This window comes from Erythrolamprus reginae, chromosome 3 (genome assembly GCF_031021105.1).
Source record: "Erythrolamprus reginae isolate rEryReg1 chromosome 3, rEryReg1.hap1, whole genome shotgun sequence".
Classification (NCBI taxonomy): domain Eukaryota; kingdom Metazoa; phylum Chordata; class Lepidosauria; order Squamata; family Dipsadidae; genus Erythrolamprus; species Erythrolamprus reginae.
The window spans coordinates 80,284,434-80,299,706 of NC_091952.1; the positions used below are offsets into that span (position 1 = coordinate 80,284,434).

General features: G+C 37.1%; 1 protein-coding gene across 10 annotated transcripts in view; it reads right to left on the minus strand.

The window, feature by feature from the left end:
• DAB1 (DAB adaptor protein 1) overlaps positions 1-15,273 on the minus strand; it is a 283,159-nt gene that overhangs the window by 12,609 nt on the left and 255,277 nt on the right. For all 10 annotated transcript variants that reach the window (XM_070746003.1, XM_070745995.1, XM_070745997.1 and 7 more), the window contains 5 exons: positions 14,355-14,411; positions 7,633-7,695; positions 6,973-7,081; positions 4,376-4,924; positions 1,199-1,326 (listed from right to left, as the gene is read on the minus strand). In XM_070746003.1, the coding sequence (XP_070602104.1) occupies positions 1,199-1,326; positions 4,376-4,924; positions 6,973-7,081; positions 7,633-7,695; positions 14,355-14,411 (906 nt within the window). The remainder of the gene's footprint in view (positions 1-1,198; positions 1,327-4,375; positions 4,925-6,972; positions 7,082-7,632; positions 7,696-14,354; positions 14,412-15,273) is intronic.

Sequence of the window (15,273 nt, forward strand, 5' to 3'; positions counted from 1 at the left end):
GGTGCTCAGTGCATTTTGATGTAAAAATGAATTGAATATCCATTGTTTGTTTGCTACACTGTGATACGAAGAGGTGGATGGCCATGGACAGGAAGTCAGCCATGTTGGAAAGGATATTGTAAAAGCAAGTAAGCAGAGGATAGCCATAGAGGATGGATAGGAAGTTAGCCATGCTGGAAGGTCGCTGACATAGGAGGAAGGACAGACAGGAATTCCTTTCTGGTTGGAAAAAGAAATCATTGTTTGTTTGGCACTTGTTCTTAGTATTCACTGCACCTCCTGGAACCAATGAGTACTGAGATAGCACTGTATATCTTTTTGTTTTTACCAGCCAGGACCCATACATTTAAAGAGACACTCTATCCTTTCATATTACCCTCTTCCTATGCTTCTTGAATCTTATCTCTTTTAAGAGGTAGCAAGAGAACTGAACCAAGAAAGTCCAGTTTAATAGAAACCAATAAAAAGAAGAAATACTCCAATAAACTGTATTAACTGGCATTTTGCTATGGCATAATGACTTCAGTTTTAACTCTTCTGTAGTGATGGGCGAACTGAACCCGCACAATTTGGGTCCGTACCGAATTTTGCGGTGTTCGATATGCTGAACACGAACACAAAATTTTTCCAAACTTTGGGCAAAGTTTGGGGTCGTGTTCGGCATTCGGAGCTTTGACGTCACCGGCAGGTTGCTAAGGACGCCGAGGTGATCACTTCCTGGATTCCATGGAATCCAGGAAATGTTCACCTTGGCATCCTTAGCAACCTGCTGGTGACGTCAAAGCTCCGCCCCCGGAATCTCTTCATGGGAGAGATTCCCTGTTCAGATTCGAGTTCGGTTCGGGTTCGGCCGAATTTTGCGTAAAATTCGGCCAAACTTGCTGATCCCGAACACCGTTGGGTTCGCCCATCACTACTCTTCTGTAATATGTACTCTTCTTTAATATGCCTTATTAGTACACATCAGGGCTGATCAGAAAGCTGTACACTATACAAATGTTATTAGTGGTGAATAATCAAGAGAATAGCAAAAGAACTTTAAGTGGCAGTGGGAAGAGAGGGAAAGTGGGAAGGTTGAGCAAGTTCTCTAAATTTAAACATGCAGATTTCTCTTAAAATTTTAAAGTACAAATCTATCTAACGGTTCAGCCAAAATAAATGAGTGAATATCTCAATAAACGGGAGCTGGGTTACTTACTGCTTCTTGCTCTTCGCTTTTGCTTGGACTTTCGAAGCCCTCTTCAAAGAGGTCATCTGCAGCAGCGTCACTGGTATGAGATGTCGAGGATTTAGATGGAGAACTCTGTCTAGGAGCAGGAGTTGGGGCTAACAAAACCAATCAATCAGACAGATAAATAACAAAAATTAGTGCCGTAGATTCTAAATGTCGTTTGGTAACCTCTTGATCTGTTGTGAGAAAAATGGGGTGATCTATGAACTTGGGTGATGCTGTGTGATGAAACGTATGTGGATATGACAAGTTGGCTTAATTAAAAGTTAAGATTCTCCTTAATAAAGTGCTTAGAGACCACTTGCTTAAATACTTTAAAACAAATAGGATTTAAAATGTGACCTTAATTTTATTGCTTCAGCAAAAATCATACATGTTTCATCCTTCATTTGACAAGTCCATTGATAAAGTACTAACAGTATATAACTGGTGGGAGGGAGGGAAGCACACCAGATTGCTGCACACTCAGTTTGATTCTAACATGTTTAAAAAGTACAATATATATTGTTTTGGTATTTACAGTCTTCTACACAACTTCAATATTACTGCTATTGTTGCTCATACCAACAGATTGAGATACCTCTACAATTAGGGTAATGATATGCAATTATATATCTCTACCTCTAGTCAGACAGATGATGCTGTGGTGGTGCTGGCTGAGTGCCTGGAGTCTGTAAGGGTTTGGATGGAGAAGGAACTGGCTTCATTGAATTCTGGCAAGATGGAGTAGCTTTGGGTTTATGTACCCCAGGCCCAGATCATATTTCATCTTTCATACTGGATGGGGTGGCACTTTCCTGGACCGAGTGGATGTGCTATTTGGAAGCCCTCCTAGCATCATGATTCCTGCCTAGGCAGGAGCTGGCTACAGGGACATTTGTGTAGATTTGTCTGATGTTCTAATTACATTCTTTCCTAGATTGTGAGTCTTTGCTCATAGTCATTCCTGCCTTAGTCATTTTCCATTTGGATTACTTCAGTGTACTCTACAATGGGCTACTTTTGAAGGCCACCTGTAAGGTACAACCAGACCAGAATGGAGCAGACACAGTTTTGGGTACCCCAGATTTACCCATGAATTGTTAACCTGATCCTACGCAGCTTCTGCTCCGGCAATCTCACACTACTCACCAGAGCCTACAAAACTTTTGCCAGACCAATCCTTGAATACAGTTCATCTGTCTGGAACCCATACCACATCTCGGACATCAACACCCTAGAAAATGTCCAAAGATACTTCACCAGAAGAGTCCTTCACTCCTCCACTCGAAACAGAATGCCCTATGTAAGCAGACTATCAATCCTAGGTCTTGAAAGCTTAGAACTATGACGCCTAAAACACGATCTAAGTATTTCCCCAAAAATAATATGCTGCAATGTCCTGCCTGTCAATGACTACTTCAGCTTCAACCGCAACAACACAACAGCAGGCAACAAATTCAAACTTAATATTAATCGCTCCAAGCTTGACTGTAAAAAATATGACTTTAGCAATCGAGTTGTCGAAGCATGGAACTCATTACCGAACTCAGCAGTGTCAACCCCTAACCCCCAACATTTCTCCCTTAGACTATCCATGATTGACCTCTCCAGGTTCCTAAGAGGTCAGTAAGGGGCCTACATAAGTGCACTAGTGTGCCTTTCGTCCCCTGTCCAATTGTCTCTCCTTATCTCATATATCATATATCTTTTCTTCCTTTCATATATCTTCTCCTCTACTTTTATATCCTTTCTTTATATATAATACCTCATGTCTATCCTCTTCAATATGTATTGTGTATTGGACAAAATAAATAAATAAAATAAATAAATACAATAAAATAAAATGTAGCACCTTTGTTATGTGAGCTCTGCAGGCTATCGGTTTTCCTCTGGCAGGTGCTGTTCATCTTTAAAGCCCAAGGTCAGATTTTCTGCTGGATCACCTCTCCATAAGGACATCTACCTATCCTACCAGATCATAGTATGAGCACACTCTGAGTCCCTTCCCTTAAACATTGCCACCTTACGGGACTTAGGAAGTGTGCTTTTCCATACTTGCACTATGAAACATTGTTCACCTTAGGTATCCTCCCAAGCTTATGAAAAGGATTGAAAACCTGGATTTTTACCAAGCACTGAGATAGATTGAGGTAAGTGAGAGGATTTTTATAAAGAACTATGTGTCAGAACCTTAACTTTGGTCCAGGAGTTTAATATTTATGGTTGTAATATATTTCCGTGTTACATCAGTTTATTATTGATATTGTTTTAATTGGTGACGGGAAACCAACTAGAGTTTTATATATGATGGACAGCCATGTGTGTATTTGAAATAAGTAATTAATATTGTGAAACAAATCAAATCTAAAATCAACAATAATGCTTTCAACTATTTCAATAGGCAACTGTTACTATAATTGTTCAAAGTACAGTGGTACCTCTACTTACGAACTTAATTTATTCCATGACCAGGTTCTTAAATAGAAAAGATGGTAAGAAGAAGCAATTTTTCCCATAGGAATCAATGGAAAAGCAAATAACGCGTGCAATTGGGGAAACCACAGAGATGGTGGAGGCCCTGTTTCCTCCCAGGAGATTTCTAGAGAGGCCCCACAGAAGCTTCTCCCTGCCTTTTCTGGTTACAGTTTTGGAGGCTCGGGTTTGTAAGTGGAAAATTGAGAAGAGGAAAAAAAACTTGAACACCCAGTTCTTATCTAGAAAAGTTCTTAGGTAGAGGCGTTTGTAAATAGAGGTATCACTGTACACGCAGCACAGTATAGATATCTATTTTTTAACCTGCAATTCATCACACATGCATTGAGTCACACAAAATGGTTTTGCAATAATGTTACCACAATAATCAAGTAAGGCTTGAGATTCTGAATTCCACACCGGCACTACATCAACGATAGCTACTGTTGGAAGTGGCGGGGGGAGAGTACTGAATTGCTACTGAATACAAATCTAGTTCTGGTTCTTATGTCTCTTTAAGGCATACATTGTTATTACTTTGTTATTCAAAGTGAAATTCATGAAAGCAGAAGGTAGATTTTCATAAATCTGACACAGTTGTTTGAAGTTCATGTTTCCCCCCTTTCAAACAGAATGCATATGGCTCAGAAAAGAGAAACGACGCTAGAGCAGAAACGCCGAGATACTCACGTGAATTTGTTGATGGTGTTGTAGACGTTACAGGAGTCAGATTTAACTGAGAGATATCAAAGTCATCACAATCATCTGCTTCCTGTGCCATTCCAACTTTGTTAAAGTAACTGGAGAAGGCCTCTGAGGTACAACTGAGGGAAGGCTGATCTGGTTTTCGTGATGGTACTGGAGGTGCCTGAGCCATCTGGAAATCTTTAAACATTTCTTTTCCAGCTTGCTGCCTTGGGCTATCCGTCTGTGGACTTGATCTAGTGGAATCACTGGTAGGTGGAACAGTAGCAGTGGGAACAATGGTACCTTGAAACATGGCTGCTTGTAAAGGCAAAACAGTTTGTGTTGGCATGAAGGCAGCGGGCTGGAACTGGCCAGCTACAGATGGCCATGGTTGCTGGGTGGGAGGAAACATCCCCGGTTGTCCCCATGCAATTGACTGTCCTCCTTGCATCACCTGAGCAACTGGAGGCTGAGCACCCATGGCCAGTTGTTGTTGAACAAGTGGTTGCTGTCCCCAGAAGGAAGGCAGGACAGCTCCCATTGCAACATAACCTTCGGAAAGAAAAGAGAGAGGGCAGTGAGTACAATTGCAGATCAAGAATGTCAAAAAACAGAGCAATGGAAACCAAACACAAATTGGCCAGATACCCATTGAACAGTGACTTCATATGCTTCACAGATATACTACGGTACTGCTAGACTGATGAACAAAATTAGAAGAAGGATCAAATTGACAAGCTATGACTAGGCTAGTACAAACTATATTGGTCTTAACAAGACTGTATTTCCTGTAAAAGGACAAGAGTGACCCAGTTATGTATTTTTTCATGAGAATCTATGTGATCAGAATTTCTCTCATTCAGAGTATTGAGATACTCTCGCCCACTTCCCAACCCAATTATCCAGTCTGGCACAGAGCGTAGCAATTTGCACTGTGCTTGCAATGTTTGTAGTTTGATGTTCAATTTTATAAGCAGTTCAGAAGCGTATGTTATTGTATTTTTGGTAACTGACAACATTCCTTTATCTCTTGCATATTCATCATAGCTCCTAACCTAGGAGAAAAAGGGATTTTTCAAGTTGTTCCTAATCTCCTTTTTCAAAGAACCAAACAAGCTTACTTCCTGTTTTATTTTTGACACTATTCGATCACCCAGCAAGTAATTTTGACCCTGAAAAGACTATCCGAAAAGACTTAGGAAGTTGCTGCTGATTTATACAGGAAAATAGTTCCTTATTTCTGTTTGGAAAAATGACAACTATACAGATATGTATTCATATAATCTGCAAGAAAGCAATATTTTTAGAGAGAGGGAGGGAGACAGAGAGAACGATGAAGCAAAATTATAATTTTCCAAACTATGGACTTGGAATCTAATGCTTTTTTAAAAAAACTTTTACTTTATCCTACAATAGACAGAACAGAGTTTATGTAAAGGAACATATTAACAATGTCACTAGTACAAATGTAGACAAAATGTTATTTACAGAAAAAAGGGAACAATTTAGTAATTCAAACTGTTTAATGAAGGTAAGACTTCCTTAGACCCAACCACTGCATCTGTGAAGCTAGAAGAGTTTGATTGGATCAACATAAAAATATTTGGTCATGCTACTGCCTGCCACGTTCATTGAAGATTGGCGCTACAGAAGCAATTCCATCAATAGACATATTGACCTACGTACAACCAGCCTATGAACCCCTCAGAATCCAAATCAACTGCACAGCCAATCAGAGACAACACTGACCCTCAACCAACCCACCCAACCCTCCCCATACATCTCCTAAACTTGGCTAAAGATGTTACCTAGCTTGGTAATGAAATGTTTGGAAACCAACCTATAAGCTTGGAGAATGAACCTTCACCTTCACCCTATACTTGAGCTACAGATATTTGCCACTATATAAGAGACAGTTAGTAATTATTGATTGCCAAAATTCAAGTAAATTCAAATGTTTTTGCATAGGAGTGTTTCAGAATTTTGCTTTTAGATTATGAGATATGTACTGGCTAAAATATGCATACTTTATGCATAAAAGTGAAATTATACCTTGATCTAGCAGTGGGTCAATGGCAACTGTTTAGAATTCAAAAATAGCAGGAAACAAAGAAATGTAACACCTGTAAACCATTTTGAGCTTCAAAAGTAGGGCACAATATTAACAAAGTTTGCATTTTAGTCTCTGAAGAATACTGAACAATAGTTTCATCCTTTAATGCTACTGATTCTTCAAAAGAAAAACAAATAATCTTAAGGATCAAACAGTCTTCTAATAATTGAGAGTTATTTATTGCTTTGACTATAAAATCAAATTCTCAAGGGTTCCCCCAAATTTGCAAAATAAAAATGATTGGGAAAAAAAAAGGCTGAGATGAGGTGAACATTCTGTCTGTGATGTTAAGTCTGCAATGTCTCATATGTTACAGATAAATGATATGTGAGCAAAGACGTATGAATCAGTACCTAATTACTAAAATTACAAATCATACAAGATCTGTCTAGGGCTTCCAATGTTTTGATGTGTAACACAAGAACATCGCTTAATCCCAGATTGAGCTTCAAATTTCCAGTTAAAGCGCTTGATGGAAAAGATTTACCTGAGGGTACAGCAGCAGTGCTGTAAGGTACAGAACTAAACACCTCTGTACCAGCAGGAAGTGACTGGGATGAAGATGGGATAAAGGCATCACCTGGAGTTGCAGGGGTCTATAAAACAAGAAACAATTAAAATGCCTTGATAAACTGTCACAGGTCATATTTCATGTGCTGATTTCATTGACAATAACTAGTTCCATACCCTTTCCCTAATTAAGAGAACTGGTGTGGGAGTAGTAGAAGAGAGAGAGAGATTAAATATGAACAAGTGACAAGGAAAGCTACCTATCATTAGAAACAGGATGGGAAATGGCACCACCAAATTATCATAAAATTTGTAGATATTTGACAAAATTTGAAAATGTTATTTTGCAACTTCCAAAATATATGTAAATTCTTTCAGCACCTGTTTTTTCATAAAAAATCTAAGGCTGTGTTATTTTAGTAACTTCACAGGGGATTAGCATAAGTAATTAGGGTTTTAAAAGTAAGATAATTAGCAATGTTTTAGAGGAAGAAATTGAAACTGTGTAATATGATGTAACCCTTTTTTTGGAATTCTGTCAAATTCAGTCTCTCTCATGAATATCAAAATGTGTTACATATTTATATTTATAAAAAGGTTTACATCAGCATGCAACAAATAATCCAGCAATACTTACAGGGGGAGAGGTTATATCAGGAGGAGTGGACATATCCCCAAACAGCTCTAGTTGGGGAACAGCCTGTAAATAATTTCAAAATAAGACAAAATTAGCCGTATTTTTATAATCCAGGGAGGAGGGAAAGCAAGTTCAATTTCTCAACATTATCTATTGTAAAGTAAATTATTTAGGTATTGATTGCCAGTTTTGGGGTACTGGAAGAACACAGTAAAAATATGCCATGTTTTACATTTTAATGTTTAGTACCTTTTTTCATAGAATTTTTTATACAATAGAAGGGATTTTTTATTCACCCAGAGCAGAAATATTAATTTGATTTTTGTGCAGGTAATTCTCGACTTACAACTATAACAGAGCCCAAAAATATTAGTCTGTTGCTTGGTGACACATTTGTTAAGTGAATTTTGTCCCATTTATGACCTTTCTTGCAACAGTTGTTAAGTGTATCACTGCCATTGTTAAAGTCAGCATAGTTGTTAGGTGAAAGTGGCTTCTCCATTGACTTTGCTTGTCAGAAAGTCATGAAAGAGGATCACATGACCCTGGGGAATGCTGCAATGGTCGTAAGTATGAAAGTGGTCATAAGTCACTTATTTCAGTGCCATTGTAACTTCAAATGGTCACTAAATGAGCTGTTGCAAGTCAAGGACTACCTGAGTCAAACATAGAAAGAAGCCCGTGAACATCCTTGTGAAGATTTGCACCATCACTTATGCATTGATTTCTGCTCATTCTCTATACTGGTTTATCTTACGTTTTAATTGTTTGAAACAATTCACTCCATTATCAAAATATGGTCATATTTCCAATTTGAGCCACTGAAAACCGGCACATTAATATTACAAACTAAATAAGCAAACAAATAAATAAAACCAAAGTAAACATATATGTAGCACTGTTCCACTCCAATAAAACAATTTAAAATCAGTGTAAATAAAAATGACATTTAGTCGCATATCCAGAAGAGACATGAAAGTAATAATATCTATAATTGGATTGACAAGCACTGGATTCAGAAACACCGCCAATGAAAGATATTTAGTTTTGTTCCTTTGAAAAGAAATGAGGTACATTGATTAATATGAACCATATTAACTATCATGTTCGCAAGACTTTTCATCATTACTAATACTCAAAAGTCAAATATAGCTTTCAAACATAATTCACATCTTTGTAATGTCCAGAATGTGTAAAGTAACTTAGAAACTATTTTTTGAAAAAGTGGCTTCTGAGTTTTAAGTTTGTTTTCTTATGGATGCAATTCACAGAAAGGATGCTTATTTTTGACAGTGAGTTAGTGTAAACAAAAAAATAATCAATTAGATCCTTTTTGTAAGCATTTTTAAGGAACAAAATAAATAGTATTTATTTATTTGCATAACTTATATGGCCGTTGAGACTCTAGAAAGAGTGCAGAGAAGAGCAACAAAGATGATTAGGGGACTGGAGGCTAAAACATATGAAGAATTGTTGCAGGAGCTACGTATAGTTTAATGAAAAGAAGAACTAGGAGAGACATCACAGCAATCTTTCAATACCTCTGGGGCTGTCATAGAGAAGAGGGAGTCAAACTAGGGTAGAACAAGAAACAATGGGTGGAAACTAATCAAGGAGATAAGCAACCTAGAACTCAGGAGAAATTTCCTGATAGATAGAACAATTTATCAGTGGAACAATAATTGAAGTTGGGAATACTTCAACACTGTAAGTTTTTAAGAAGATGTTGGATAACTATTTGTCTGAAGTGGTGCAGGGTTTCCTGCCCAGGCTGGTGGTTCGACTTCCAACTCTGTTATTCTATTCTAACAATAATTGTGCCTATTACAGGTATATAATTATTCTAGGCAGCTCCATAAGAATCCAAGATTAAAAGATTAAAAACAAAAATATCCTTCCACCCAACTACCAGACTAAACTACTTTCCAATACAAACTCTAGGCAAGTTTAATACTATTCACAGCATTCAGGATGGCTAAAAGGGTAGGGATCTATCAAATTGAAAGCCACCAAGAAGGCATGCCTCCAAAGTCCCATTAGTGACAATATTTAAGGGAGAGGATTTGGAGTGTGCCCATCCTGTCTAATCTAGTAGGGCAGGCAGATACCTTCAAAAAAAGTGGTAGTCCCACAACTAGCCTAACGCTGTGCCATGTAGGACTTTAACTGGGATACCCATCACTTTGAATTGCAACTGGGAACCAGTGCAGTTCATACAGCTGTGATATAACTCAGTGACCTACAGAGCAAGCTGCATGTGCTGCTTCATTCAGCACCAGTTGCAGCTTCCAAGGGCAGCCCCATTAGAGAATATTGCAATGATTCAACAAAAGATAACTTAGGTATATGATTCCAAACAAGGCAAAATACTTGCAATTGGCACACAAGATAAATTTTGTACAAACCCCACCCCCTCTGTCCTGACTGCTACCTGCTCTTTCAGCAAGAGCAATGCACCAGATACATCTGGGCGAGTTTACTACATCCAGTCATAGATGTCAAATTTCCTAAACTGTTGGGCAGGGATAAAGACCTACAATCACTCAATCTTGCTAGGGTTGAGTTTCAACTGGCTTCTCCCCATCCAAGAGAATGCCAGTAGCTGCTGCATTTAAAGTGAAAATTACTAGAAAAATAAAAATACTACTAGTCCTCCCTTATATAAGTACAGTGCCAGGTAGGATAGAAAAGGAGGATCCAAAGCATTATAAAAAGCTTTATTTAATAAGGTACTACTAATTTCGTGAGGTTGCATTTTTTGTGTAGTACGAAGACAGAAAACTCATACTCCTTAAAAGGAATTTATTCCCCAACTGTTATGGGGAAATACTTATTCAGCTTTTAGAATTCTAGTGTGCTTTGATTAAAGCAATGTTTTGGTTAATTACATTTTTATTCTAGGAAGAATAAAAACATCATGTAGTTCTTACAATCAGGTTACAAGTATGCTATTATACAAATTGTGACTTCTGTAGTAAAGAACCAGTTGTGCAATGTGTCTGAAATCAAAGCTCAGATAATCCTCACCATTATAAGAACATAGTAATTATTGTAAAGGTATGCATCTATGAAATTTGTTATATCTTCAGTGCTTAGTAAACTCAGCCTTCAATTGAATTTGCAAATGTAGCACCCCTATGTATATTAAAATTGTAACTACACAGTGAATTATTTATGGAAAGATGTAAAGAAAACATGATGATATGACAAACTGATGAACTGGATGAGGAATTGCATTAGCATGCAAATAGTGAAATTAAGAAAATTAACTTGACAATATAAATACATGGTCTGTTTTGACACTGATAAGTTTCTTTGCATGTACATATTTTATTTGAAGTAAATCAGAATATTGACTGTTTCCAAGTGAACTTAACAGAAACTATTCCTATAATTCCACATTGAAGTGTTTTTTGCAGTAAGGAGAACAGGACAGTCACAAAACCAATTATTTACTGTTGATAAGACAATGCTATATGTGATCCTAGTAAAACTATAAGCCAAACTGCTAGCCCCTATGAAGATTAAGAAATGATCACTGGATCATCTTACTTATAGGAATTATATGCAGAAATTCTTTCCTTGGAACACATTGCTGAATTTTAAATATTTGCAAACAAGTGCTTTCTCTAACCAGGAATAGGCAACTTGGTACGCTATAGATGTTTGTAAGCTACAATTCCTTACTGGCCATGTTGGCTGAGACTAATACTGAAAAACAAGGACATCAGATTGCCTATGCTGCTTTCAGCTGTACACATCTGAACAACTTTACTTTTAGATCTTTCATTGCTCTTCTAACTATACATAAACATGAACATATTTTAAATATTGAACCTTTCTGAATATGGATATATAATAAAATATAATTAATGTAAACATTTCTCTGATTTGCATATCTGCATAGATATTTTAGTTCAATGTTTTGCCAATGTACTTGCATATAATAAGATATATAAGTCTATGTATTAAACATTTCTAGTGTCACTCAGTAAATATCCTATGTTTTATATAAACATAACAATGAATTTATACACCATATTTTAGAAACATAAATTATGTTTACTTCTTTGCCTGTTACTTGGCCATGGGGATTTTTTTCTCAGTAAAACAAATGAGAAAATAGAGAATTTACAAAATCAGAGAATTACAAATGATAATTCTGTTCTTGCTGAATACAGTGATCCCTCGATTTTCGCGAAACGCTATATCGCGATTTTTCAAAAAATATTAATTAAAAATATTTTCCCACCCGATGACGTCACTCTCTTCCTTTCTCATCTTTCTTTCTCTCTCTCTTTCTCTATCTTGCTTCTTCCTCTCTCACACTCTCTTCCTCCCTCTCTCATCTCTTTCTTTCCTTCTCTCTCTTTCTCTATCTCTCCCCCTCTTGCTCTCGAGCGGCGGGCGAGCGGCGGGCGGGCAGCAGCGAGGAGCCGAAGATCGGGGTTTCCCCTTTGCGTGGGCGGCGGGGAAGACCCAGGGAAGGTTCCTTCGGCCGCCCAGCAGCTGATCTGCTCGGCAGCGCGGCAGCAGCGAGGAGCCGAAGATCGGGGTTTCCCCTTTGCGTGGGCGTCGGGGAAGACCCAGGGAAGGTTCCTTCGGCCGCCCAGCAGCTGATCTGCTCGGCAGCGCGGCAGCAGCGAGGAGCCGAAGATCGGGGTTTACCCTTTGCGTGGGCGGCGGGGAAACCCCGATCTTCGGCTCCTCGCTGCTGCGGCGCTGCCGATCAGATCAGCTGCTGGGCGGCCGAAGGAACCTTCCCTGGGTCTTCCCCGCCGCCCACGCAAACTCCACCATCTGCGCATGCGCGGCCATGGAAAAAAAGGTGCGCATGCGCAGATGGTGTTTTTACTTCCGCACCACTATATCGCGAAAAATCGAGTATCGCGAGGGGTCTTGGAACGTAACCCTCGCGATACTCGAGGGATCACTGTATACAGAGTTTAGAAACAAATTTGTCACAACTTCTACCTTGGTTTAAAAAACCAAGTTCATTAATTCTTTCACACACCAAATCTAATCATTTACGACCATTAATATTTGAAGAATGGTGTGTGTGTATTGCATTTAAAAGCAAGGATATCTTATTAATATTATATAAAATATGACTATGTAAACTTGAAAAAAGAGTCTTGATTCAAAGACCAAAACACTTCTTTGAACTGAATCTTCAAATAGATTAAATAGGGCTTTTTTTTTACAAGTAAAAAAAATCCCTTTGAATAACTCTGGAAAGATTTGAAGCCTTTGGAGATTTGCAGACTTTTAGCTTTGTAGAAAGAGCTTGCAAATTTTCTTTCATATATAAACTAAGCTGGGAAGAGGGGTGATGTTAATGAGTACCTGGTCAATGAATATAATCACTGTCCCAAATATAGAAGTACTATTCCTACAATCTCCCTCAATTGATGCTCATACAATCCCTCAATTTAGGTGGGATCACCAAGAAGGAAAGGGACAGGGGAAGATACCTATGACTGTTTTTTCTTTATTTTTGTTTTACATTTACCAGGGGGGTAAAACTGGCGGCCTCTGGGCTGGATATGTCATTCGCAGGCCATGCCAATTCCAGCTCCGCAAAGGCAAAAAACCTTGTGATAGGTCATGTGATGCGATCAAGTTTGAAACCTGTGATCTATGCCTTATTACTTTTCTTTAGTTCACTTCTCTATCTGATTTGCAGCATAGATCCTTCTCATATCTGTATCTAATCCATAGCTCTTTTGTATTGTATTATTGCTTCTCATTAATCATAATGGGTGTCATTGGAGAGGGGCGGCATAAAAGTCCAATAAAAATAAATAAATAAATAAATAAATGTAAACATAATTCATGCTCCTTTTTTGATAGCATAGTGTATCATATACTGAATAGAGACTGTATACACAGATAATTCTGTATACACAGACTGTGGTTTTTTTTAAAAAGTTTCTCTATATGGAACATGGTATGTTGTTTGCAGGAGACACTGACTCTGCCACTGAGCCAGCCATCAAACTTATAAAACAGCTTACATTTTAAACAATTTTTAATTTTATAAAGTTACAATATATTATTTTTTATATTATTTCAACATAATGTCTCTTTATGAATTTTGCTGAACAATTTTTAGCTGTTTTACCTGTTTTAAGAGAAGTGCAGAAACATTTTAAAACATCATTGCAGTCCAAACCTTGAAGAACTCAGACTGAAAGTTTAATTAATATCCTTTAAAGGGTTATGTTCTCAGATTTCTCCAAAAAAAGGTACCGTAGCAGTTACAGTCATTTTCATTTTATCACATTATAAGCTATAGTCCAATATTTTGTAACATAGACACGTTTATTGGTCATCTGCAAAAGTGGAGCATTGCTTCATGATAAATGGTCATAATTCAAATCTAAATGAAATTCTTGGGGGTCTAGAATTCTTTTAAAATCTATTTCACCAAATCATTAAGAATTGACCATACAGATAATCCATAGGTCACACTGTATTAAAATTATATTCCATAAATTGTACACGATGATGTTTCACAATGACTCGTTATTCCCATACATCATGTTGTACATGCTTTGATATAACATATTTTTATTCAATTTCTACTCCTAGATGCAATTTACTGTATTTTAAAAAATTAGTATTTTTCTATCTTATTATATTAAGTTATCAAAGTATATTTAACACCCTTGAAAGTTCTATTAACAATTATTTTCACAACTAACAGTGAATTAGCTTACCTGAATGACTCTACCAAGATTTTCCTCTATGTCCAACAACAAGTCTCCATTCTCCAGCTGTAATGGATGATTGATGAATATGAAAATGGATGATTTATGAAAAATGACATATACTATTGGACACAACAATGATGAGTTGAACAATTATTGATTTAACATCTGAGCAAAAGCTACTCCAATAATTTTTTATTAAAATGCTTTTGGTCATGTTAATGATAACATATTTAGATTGAATATACTGTATACTGCATATAAGATTAAATTTATACCAATGCAATGAATTGAAAATGGAGCATGAACACAGGTGTATATTAGAATTCAGAATGAATCCATAGTTCTTATGTGGATATTTATGCCCCTTATTTATGGCCCCATTTATGCCATTCATCATTTTAAAAAAGGTGGGATAGATGCACAATGAAGCAGGTAGGTAAGCAAGTAGATAGTAAGTAATGTTCTCAGTCCTCTTCCCAGGAATGAATGGGAGTAACTGGTTTATCACATAAGAAAGTTGAGAAAGGGTAAAAGTAATATTCTCTATATGTTATGCTCATCTGTTCCCCATATGGTTCCCCTTATTACATATTGCTCCTATCATGATTGCTTGATTATACCATTATCATAATCAATCTGGTAGATCATTAATATATAGTAATCACAATTTGTTGTTACAAAAATAACATTTTGCAGGGGAATAGCTGTTGCTTTGTAATATCTTCAAGTAGCTCTTTTTAATTTAACAGGGAAAAGCTAAACAACCAGGCACAAATACGTAACTAAATTGCTTAAATACATAGACATACATAGTTTTCTGCTGATTATCACACATAGGTTTTGGGTACATCAAGCTGATTTATTGCGTGAAACATTTTCCCAAATCATTTTTATTCAATGATATCAATATGATATGAAATCGGAT